The 10,814-nt window shown below is 34.4% G+C and overlaps 2 protein-coding genes across 2 annotated transcripts; both read right to left on the reverse strand.

The window, feature by feature from the left end:
* Positions 1-446, reverse strand: J4E87_011086 (uncharacterized protein; the record flags this gene model as incomplete). The annotated part of the gene is made up of 2 exons (XM_049382644.1): positions 1-230; positions 293-446. 2 exons carry the CDS (start codon positions 444-446, stop codon positions 1-3), a joined length of 384 nt encoding a protein of 127 aa, XP_049227619.1.
* A 1,572-nt stretch (positions 447-2,018) lies between these two features.
* On the reverse strand, positions 2,019-3,730 carry J4E87_011087 (uncharacterized protein; the record flags this gene model as incomplete). The annotated part of the gene is made up of 4 exons (XM_049382645.1): positions 2,019-2,340; positions 2,392-2,483; positions 2,545-2,841; positions 2,894-3,730. The coding sequence occupies 4 exons, from the start codon at positions 3,728-3,730 to the stop codon at positions 2,019-2,021; spliced, it is 1,548 nt and encodes a 515-aa protein (XP_049227620.1).
* Between the last annotated feature and the right edge of the window lie 7,084 nt (positions 3,731-10,814).

Below are 10,814 nucleotides of genomic sequence, written 5' to 3' on the forward strand. Positions count from 1 at the left end.
CTAGTAATGAGGGCATCCGGAGGGCACAGCAGGGCTCTCGGCAGGAGGAGCAGGAGCAGGAGAGGGAGTGGTAGCGGGGGGAGATCCACCACCGGGGGCGCCGGCACCGGGGCTAACGTCCTGGCACAAAACAGCTTGGCCGGCAACGGGGATGGTGCAGCACTTGGCTTGGTTGCCAGCGGCAGCGCAGCCGGCGATGAAGCCAGTGGTGCTGGTGGGAGTGGTGGCGGCTGGATAGCAACGTTAGCATGATTTCGTGTATGAGTGGAAGGAATGGGAGGCAAAGACTTACGAACTGCGCAGTTCAAGCCGACAACACCAAGAACATCAGTGGCACAGCATTGGGGGCTGTTGTAGAGGCCATCGGGGCAGACGGGCTCTGTTCCAGTGGAAGCGAAGGGAGCGGCGGCGGCACCGGCAACGAAGGCGAGGATGGAGAAGCGCATGTTGATGGTTGGAAGTTGTTTGGTTGGTAGAGAGTGAAGAGTTGGTGGAAGTGAAGGTAAGAAGCTGAGATGATGATTGATGCTGTGGATGCTCAACTTGAAGTCCAGAGTCTGCCTTCTTTATACTTCTTCGTTGACATTACTTCGTGGCCCGTTCGCTTGGCGGACTGAGTAGTGCCGAGGAGTATCTCCGTCCGTCTTCTCGTATCCTAAATTGCGGTTGTTCTCGTCCCCGGTTCATTGAACGTGGAATGTGCCTTGCAAGGTCGCAGCAGGACGCTGTACGACACTCCGAGTCCCGTCTCGGCTCTTTGCTTCCCCAAACCATCTGCAGAGCAATAAGAAAACACTGGACCTCCACCAATGCCAACGACGAGGCTCTGCATTCCTCAATAAAATCGATAAAGGTTCTTTACCCAGTGGCCCGAGGAGGTATGGTTTTCCTTGATCTTCCTCGGAAGTGACATACATTCTTTGCATGTGCTGTAAGACATGCAGCTACGCGATGCCCAAGAGCTTCCCCGCAACTCCAAATGATGTCGCTTGCTCGTACTCTGGACGTCCTGAGTCACGATCGACGCTCTACAAGGAGCGAGCAGGGCGATGGACCGGGGATCGATGCGTTTAGGCGTGAGCGTGTGTTGTGAACCCTCACGCTAATGACCCACTAGCTACTGTAGTTGCAGCATCGTGACCCGAAAGTAAGTTTGTGACATCTGTCACATCACTAGTTGGGAAATTTCTTTGCTTACCAACGGCGAGTGGATAAAATGAGGGATGAGTCTTTGCTCATTATACCGCGTCTTCATGCATCAGATGCAGCAATACGGGTTGTGTGTATGCTGATTAAGATAAACAGACCTCCGCATCGAGAAGCGTTCTGGGACCCGATCTTGGGAGATGGATATCGTCCTGCAAGGTACGGTGTGGTTTGCTGTCACAACACAAGCGTACGGTCGGGTCTTGTCGCCTCGTGGGTCTCGGGATCATGCCTCGTTACGAAAAGTATATTCGTTCGCCATTAGGCTTCGTCATAGTGCTGATGTCCGGCAAAGACGGACGTCGACCATTGTACGTATATGGCGCCGTATTAGCCATATGTGTCTGATTGGGTAACCCGCATGACCCGGCGCCAGGGCAACTCGAGGTAGTACTACCAAAGGGTCGGATGCGGCACCGGATATAGTGTTAGATGAGTGATTGGCAGGCACAAACAAAGTTAGCAGAGTGAAATTGACAGCATGTGGATCGATCATGCTTGATGCCGGCACCGAAGTCAAAATTGAGTTGCGGGGAAGGTAGCCTGCCGTTGGGCTAGGTAATTAAACCTTGCTTAGCGCATCGGTTCCATATGTCAGCTCCACATCCATCTTACCCGAGCCATGAGGGCTGGAGGATCAATCGAACTTTGTGCTTTGCCACCGTCTAGACCAGACAGATTGGTCCGGCTATACTTAGACAGCTGAACGAGAGAACCATGCTGCAGGCGCAACACCGTTCAATGTCTGTGGAAACCGGGCGCAGAATCCTACCGGTGCATACGTTGTAGATGCCAGATTCGTCGGTCGATCTTCATGAGCTTTGGGTGCTCCGTAATCGGCTGATCAGAGCGCCGGCTACGAGAAGTCCCACCAACACTCCACTCTGCACCGGCGCAAAAAGAGCGGATCGCAGGATCACCAGAGTGCCGACAATAACGAAGATGATGGGAAGGACGACGAACGGACGATAGGGTCGGTCCAACTCCGGTTCTCGGCGACGAAGTATAAGTAGCCCAGCCACTGTGCTTACGTAGAAAACCCATTCAGCCATCCCAACGAAAGTCAAAAGTGCCCGAAAACTACCTGTCAGTATGTAGGCAAGGGTAACGACCAGGGCTAAACAGTTGGCATAGCTGTAACGCGTGTCAGTGTCTTGGCAGACCCTGGGTTCCCGAGTGGCTTACATTGGGGCGTCAAGGTTGGATAAAATGCTGTTCTCTGCTTCAGCCCTCTGCGTCATCGGCAGTCCTCGCTTGCTGAACACTGCAGGTATGTACTGCATGTCGGGGTACGACGTTAGTATATCTCTCACATGCATTCCGTACAGGAACACGTACATGACGTTGCGATGCAGCAATTGTTAGTCTGCCTACTGAGAAGACATTGCTCGTAATAGACCCTGCGCAAGATATGGCGACAAGGGTAGTAACGAGAATACCTGCAGGTCTGCCCAAAAGAGAGGTGGCAGCAGCGACAGCTACTGCGTTGTTGCTGCTCAGTTTATCCCATGGTACAAGGATGTAGTAAGCGATGTTCACGAGTTCGAATGAACTGAGAACGACGATCATTGCAGCTTTGATCGCTTTTGGAAGCGCACGACCTGGATCGCGGATTTCGCTTGCGACGATGTTGGCCTAGAACACACTGTCAGACCATAATGTTGAGTCAGTAATGCCATACACTCACGTTGTCCCATCCATCATATGCCCACAGTCCTCCGTAAATCGCTGCACAGTAGTGACCGTAACGGTCCCAGGTTCCCATGGAAACCCAATCGATGGTCTGGCCATCCGACACTGTCGATCTAGTCTGGAACCAGTTGCGGGAGTACCAGTCGGACGGCCCGGAAAATGAAGAGTTCGCATTGATCAGATGTGCAGCCACAGCTACCATGCCGCTCAAGACGATCAGCCCCACTGTGGACAGCTTGAAGACAGTGAATGACTCGCTGAGTCGCATTGTGAACCGGGTGTTGATGGAGTTGAGCAGCACCATGGAGATAAAGGCCATGGCAGCCATGAGCTTGAGAATCTTCGTGTCGGGTAATTCGCCAGTACTGGACGTGACGGAGCCTATAGACTCAGCGATGACGATGCTCTGAATAGCCATTGACGACGGCTTTACACCCAGGATGTATACCCATGCCATCTGAAAGGCCGCAGTATCACCATAAATATGGCGCAAATACTCTTGCATACCTCCGTTCAAGGGCAGCGCGGCACCAAGCTCAGCGAAAGATGCTGCTCCTGCCCATGATAACAGCCCACCAAGGACCCACACAAGGAGAGCAGCCCCCGGTGAAGGCACATTGCTATCGACCTGAGCTGGCGACGCAAAGATTCCTGAGCCGATTTGGAGAGTGACAAGAACGGCGAACGCGTGACGTGTAGTAAGCTGTTTGGGCAGTTGCTGTGACGCCTGTGATGAGGACGAAGAACGGCCAAGCAGTGGTTCGTGCTCGGTCGCGTTCGGTTTGGCAGCGCCTTGATTTTCAACACGCCTCCGTTGGTGTTCGTCGTCCATCGTGAGCCGATCCAAATTCCTCGTCCGAGAGTTGAAGAGACAAGAGGGCAGCAAGTCGTTTTGCTAGTAGAACGGTCCTTTTCAGGGCCTTGGCGAGCGGAAGGCGCTAGACGATGTCACAAGACATTCGGCACGCGCTATCGCGGCTCTGTGTGTATGCGCAAGCCCTGATGCATTTTGTAAAGTGGGTTGCTAAGTACATCGTAAGCTGCGTGGGTGGATGTCGCTAAGAGATCTATAGTCACGGCATCGTGCTTTCCTCACATAGAGCTCAGGTGTGGCGCACTAGCGGAAAAGGCAGGCAGTTAAGAAAGAGGTACAAAGTAAGTAATAGAACAAAACAAGAAAGTAGTTTATAATTTTAAAGAAAGTAATAACTAAAATCTAAAGTAATTTTAGAGTAATAATAGTCTTTACTATATTAAATAACTAGTAACTAAGTAGAGTACTTATAGTATAAATTGCTTAAGTATACTATATAAATATATATAAATTAGCGTTTTTATTTATATAGTTAAATACTTCTAGTATATATTTTTTATACTAGTATTTAGGTATATATAAACTAGTAGTAGTAGTACTACTCTTTTACTTCTTAAAAGTATAATTCTAAGGTTTATTTAGTAATATTAGTAAATAAGTTAATAGTAGATAAGCTATAATAGTATTTTTAAAGATAAGAGTATAAGTAAAAAGTATAAGCTTAAAGATATACTATTTATATTCTAGAGTAATTATAGTTAAAAAAGATGTAATTTAGAAAAGAAAGTTTAATATAGTAAGTATAATATTTCTAAAGATATCTAATATAATATACATAATTTCTAAACTTATATTACTAATATATAGTGCCTAGTTAAGTAGATTAAAGAATATAATAAAGTAATATATAGTAATTCTACTAGAGTTTAGTAACTAGTAATTACTTACTTATAAGATACTAAATATAAAAAATAGATATTTAGTAATAGTCTTAAACGTTAGCCTAAGTATATAGTATTAGTTTATTAGAGAAGCCTTAATAGATCTATTATACTAATTAATATATAGAAAATTCTATTATATTATAGTTATAGTAGCTATAGTAGCTAAGAGTAGAATAAGTAGTATAAATACTATTAGAAGAGAATATATTAAAGCTATATAGGTAGTAAAGAAGTTTATAAGTAAGCTTATATTTTAGTAAGTTATATATCTTAGATATATATAAGACTAGTTTAAAACTTTAGCTATTACTTTATTAAACTTCTAAACTTACTTTTAGTTTATTAGCGTACTATATAAAGGCCTAGTTAATATAGTACTACTAATAGATCTATTTCTATTACTTTACCTATCTCTAAGTATATAGAATATAGAAGTAGGTCTATAAGATTTCTAGAAGTAAAACTAGCTAAGCCTTAGAAAGCTTTAAAGATAGTATTATATAGACTTCTTAGTAAAGTATAGCTAAATCTTTTAAACTAAGCTACTAATAGATCTAGTAACTATAGGTTCTATAAGTAAGAAATCTAGCCTAGTCTTAGCTTAGAGTCTAGTTCTTTTCTTTTACGCGTTAGTAGACTAATTATAGATTTTATATTAGCTACGCTTTTAAAGTAAAGAGAGCTTATCTATAATATAATAAAAGATATATAAAGTATAGTAAAAAGTAGATAGTAAGTATTAGAAGCTAACTAAATATAGTATATAAGTATTAGATATAGAGAGAGATTAAGTTAGAAGTTATAAGCTAGATAATAGGCCTAGTAAAGACTTTAGAAATAGCTATCTTATCTATATTTACTCTAAATATAGTATATAAAGATAAGAAATAGTATATATACTCTAGAGGCTAGTTAGTAGCTACTTAATAAAAGCTATAGTATATAATATTATCTAAGACTATTCTATAAAGGCCTATAGCTCTTAGAGTTATAAGTTTATTAGCTCTAGCTATTATAAGTTAGTAGAAATAAAAAAAACTCTTAGCTATAGGTAATAGCTATATTATTAAGCGCTAACGTATTAATCTTATTAGATAGAAAATAGTAATTATTTAATATATTATGTATTTTATTATAAAAGCTTTACGTAAGATATTCTAAAAGTAAGTTATATAAAAAGATATATTTATTAATAGTAAAGTTATAAAGTTTAAGTATAGAGTAAGAATACTAGAAAGAGTAATAGTTAGATTTTAGGTTAGTTAAGTTATTTATATAGTAACTAAAGTAGGTAGTAGATAGTAATTCTAAAGGCTTAGAAATAATATTATATTTAGGTAATAATAGCGCTAGAGGTATAATAAGTAATAGAAGTAATAAGTAGTTTATATATCTTATATTTAGTACTTACTTATTACTCTATATCTAAGTAGTTAACTTCTAAGTAATACGCTATACTAGATTACCTAGCTAGTAATAGTATAGAATAATAACATTAGCTTTATAAATCTCTACTATAATCTTATTAACTATATATTTAGTGTTACTTATAGTATAAAGCTCTAAATATACTATAAGATCTTCTAGACTAGACTTTAGTATAAGCTACTCTTTATCTCTACTTTTATTAATAACTTTATTTAGCTTTTATAGAATAATAATAATCTACTTCTTATCTAACTAGTTATACTAGCTCTATAGCCTATAGTAGATTCTCTTAAGAATCTAATATTACTAGAAATTAAAAGCTAAATTAAGCTAAACTATACTATAATATAGTTACTTAATAGCTATCTCTAGCTATATAGCGCTAAAATATACGCTTATTTTCTAGAAGAAAAGTAGATACTATAAGAGGCTAAGCTATACTAAGCTAGCCTATTACTTTATAGTTATAGTAATATAAATAAAGTATAGAGATAAAGGCTATAAGAATAGCTAGTTATATACTTTATTAAAGTAACTACTACTTCTATCTTATTAAAGTAGTAGCTTCTTAGTATACTTAGTAAGAGTAAGTAATATAGAGTAGTATCTTAGGTATATAAGGTAAATTTAAAAATAACTAGAGAATATATCTATATATATATATAGTAGTGTAGACCTTTTATTTAGTAAAAGGCTCTACTCTATTTATTTTTGCAATCTAATATAATAGTAACCTTTTAATTAATATTCTACTTAAAGTAACGTTCTACTAAAGTCTAGTAGAGTTTAGCTACTATACTTTAATAACTATATAAAAAGCGTAAGTTACTAGATCTTATTAGATATATAAAGCTATTAACTCTAAAGAATTTATAAAATAATATCTATAATATACTCTATAGATTATTATACTTAAAGAGAAGTAGTCTACTAGTACTAATACTATAGTTAGTAGAGATAAGGTATATATAAAGAAGTTTAGTAAAAAGAGAAATATATTTATTAAACTTATTATTATAATAATCTAAAAAGTTATTAAAGTTAAAAAAAGCTTATTACGCGCTAGTTAGGCTAATATTATTTATAGAGATAGCTAAGACTAGACTAGTAAGATTATATTCTTCTAACCTAAAAATATTAAAGATAAGTAATTAATTCTACTAATATAAGTTTATTCTTCTAAACTTAGTAGAGAAGAGACTAGGTCTACGTAAAGTTTATTCTCTACTACTTATTATAATATAAAATAGAATAGTTAGTATTAAATAAAGTAGCTATATAATAGTAGTAGATAGAACGCTATATATAAGAAAAGCGTCTTACTTACACTATATCTATTAGTACTAATAATAAGTAAAATCTTTTATATTATTTATACGTAAGAGAATAATAATAAGACTTAATAGTTTAGAAGTGTATTATAATATAATACTATAGAATAGTTTCTAATAGAACTAACCTATTCTACTTATAAGCTAGAAAGATAAAAGAATAGGCTATAACTTCTACGCTATATTACTAGATACTAATATCTAGGTAGAATAGTAACTAGGTTTCTATAGCTATAGATTTAATTAAATAATATTATAGACTTACTTAATCTACTAACTAGCCTTATCTTATTCTATCTAGTATTTCTTCTAAGTAACTATACTAAAATTACCTTCTAAATTCTTTATCTTATAAAACTTATTAGATAGTTTATATTTAGAAAGAAAAAAGAACTACGTCTAAGATCTCTATTTAAGATTAGTATAATTAAACTAGTAGAAAAGAAAGTTAAAACTAATAGTAATTAGTGTAGATTTCTTTCTTAAGAAGAGAGCTATATATACTAATTATAATAGTAGAAGTAGTAGTTTAGACTACCTTTACTACTATTATAGATAATTACTACTTTAGTTAGTAGATATTAAAGTTAGAGAGTAGTTATAATCGCTTAATTATAGACACGTAATCGCTTAGCTCTTAGGTATATAGCTAGAGATTTTATTCTAACTTTCTTTAGAAGTAGATTAATTATAATATACTTAATTATCTCTAATTATTAATTATCTCTAGCTCTAATAGTTATAAGCCTAGCTACTTAATTATAGAACTAATTTCTACTATATATTAAAGCTTACTAGAAGATAGATTAGTTAATCTTGTTTCTACTCTACTCTCTCTAAATATTCTATAATTAAAACTTCTTCTACGTAATTACTTACTTACTACCTACCTCTTTATATTACTATATTAATTCTACGCTCTAACTCTATAGATATAAGTAATTATAATATAGCTATTATAGCTATAGGTATACTTCTTAAAAAGTAATCTAACTAGAATACTTAGTTTACGCTTCTTAAGCAATACTATAATAAGAAAAGTATCTAGAAAGAGATTAATTCTAATCTTCTAGATATTAAATATATAGATACTTAGAAACTTAAGTTCTCTAACCTTCTAGTTCTAGAGCCTATAGCTCTAGCTTCTCTCTCTATAGAGCTAACTAAGAATTAAAAGAATAAGTATAATAAAGCTACTTATAAGTATAATGCTTTTTTATAAAATTATAATTATAAAACTAAAAATAGTACTACGCTTATAGCCTACTAAAACTATAAGTCTAAGTAGTAGTTAAGAAAGAGTAAGAAGATTAACAATATTAAGACTTAGATTATACGTACTATTACGCCTAATTACCTATTACTTATAACTATAAGTAATAATAAAAAAATAGTTTAGTTTCTTATAAAGACTCTTAAGACTATACTTACTTCTATAAATTAGACTATATAATATATAGTTTACGTAAAGTATTATACTTATTTTAAAAAGACTTAAAAAGAAACTACTAAGAAGTAGTTTAATAACTAGTTAATACTTTACTAGAAGGTAAAGATCTTTAAGCTCTTAGAGGTTAAAGAACTTTTTATAATTACTAACTTTCTTACTATAGTTAAGAAGTTTAACTCTAAGTAGGCCTACTAGTAGTAATATAATTAATTATTTACTATAGCCTTTAGAAAGAACACGTTAAGCCTTAGTAATCTTAGTAAGGTATTTAGCGTTATTCTTTAGAAGATATTAATTACTACTAGAAAGAAAAAAGCTAATATAATTTTTAACGCTATTATAAGTTAACTCTCTACTTCTACTAAGTTAGGTAAGAAGTAGTTAAGCTTACTACCTAAGCCTTGCCTCTATAAACCTAATATAAAGTATAAGTAGAAGCTTATCTTATATTACTAATTATAGACTATAATTACTAGATCTAGACTACTAGGCGTTCTACTAATAGAACTCTTAGCTTAAGATAAGTAAAAGATCTAGAAGCGCTATTATAAAGAAAAGTAGAGTAGCTTATATAAGAAAGTTAAGTAATCTAGCTAGAAGATAAGCGCTCTAGCTTCTAAGTACCTAAGTAATATAGTCTCTATAATTATTTACTCTAAAAAGCTAATTACTAAGTTTAGGTCTTCTATCTTTAGTATAGACTTTAAGCTTTACGCACTTTTAGCTAGTATAATTCTTAATAGTAGAGCTATAGTTTACTTAGTTAATAATAAAGCTTTAATTAAGCCTAATTTCTTTGTTAAGACTAATAGAGAAATAGTTAAAGTAGATAGCTAGATTCTTCTAGTAATTAGTATTAGTAATTATATACTTTATCTTATTCTTAGTACCTCTAAAGAACCTAGAAAGGCTAATCTTACGCTTACTAGCGTTAAGATTATCTTTAGTTTCTACACTAATATTATCTTAGAGAAGCTTCTTAGAAATAGTAGTATATAGTATATAAGCTATAATTATATAATTAGAATAGGCACGCTAGAGACGTTTATTATTCTTATAACTCTTAAGTATAGATTTAACCTCTTATTTATTAAATATAACTCTTCTATCTATTCTTCTAATTCTATTATTATAAATACTATTACCTACTTATAAGTTCTATAATTACGCACTAGTAACGCTAATCTTTAGTACTAAAAATTTAGCTATCTAGGTAAGTAAGCTCTTAAGGCTCTTATTAAAGCTACCTAAAATATAGAAATTATAGGTATATAGCGTAGTAAATGTAATAATTACACTACTACCTATACATTTTAAAGAATCTCTTATTATTTTTATAAGCTATTACTATATCTCTTCTTTAGAGTATTATAGAACCTATTTAACTTTTCTATAAGCTATACGCTTAACAAATAGGCTCTAATTATTAAGAAAAATTATTTAGATAAGCTTTATAATTATAACCTAAAGAATAAGACGCTAGACTCTATAATAGAAGTTATTATAAGCTTTATAGCTATAGTTAAGCGCTGTTATTAGTAAAAGATTATAGAAATCTATTAGAATAATAATACTATAATATTACTTTAGAGAAGGCACTTAAGATATAAGAAATAAGCTAAAGAGAAGAGAATTATAATTATAACGCTTCTACTATATATCTATAAGCCTAATAGCTTAGTAGAGAGAGCTAGCTAAGAGCTTATTACTAAGTTAATTAAAATATATATAAGCGCTAATCTTCTAGCTAGGCTCTAGCTAGTAATTATAAACGTAGTAGCTTAACTCTATAGAATAAGTCTATTATAGCTTTATAGCTATTAATCTCTAGATTAGATATTATATAAATAGTTTAGAAAGTATTTCTAATATTATTAGCTACCTAAGATTAGGCACTAGGCTGCTAATCTTTACCTAGATTAGAGTAGAATCTATACTTATAGCTATTA

The sequence above is a fragment of the Alternaria ethzedia genome (genome assembly GCF_023757985.1).
Source record: "Alternaria ethzedia strain BMP 0044 chromosome Unknown scaffold_77, whole genome shotgun sequence".
Classification (NCBI taxonomy): domain Eukaryota; kingdom Fungi; phylum Ascomycota; class Dothideomycetes; order Pleosporales; family Pleosporaceae; genus Alternaria; species Alternaria ethzedia.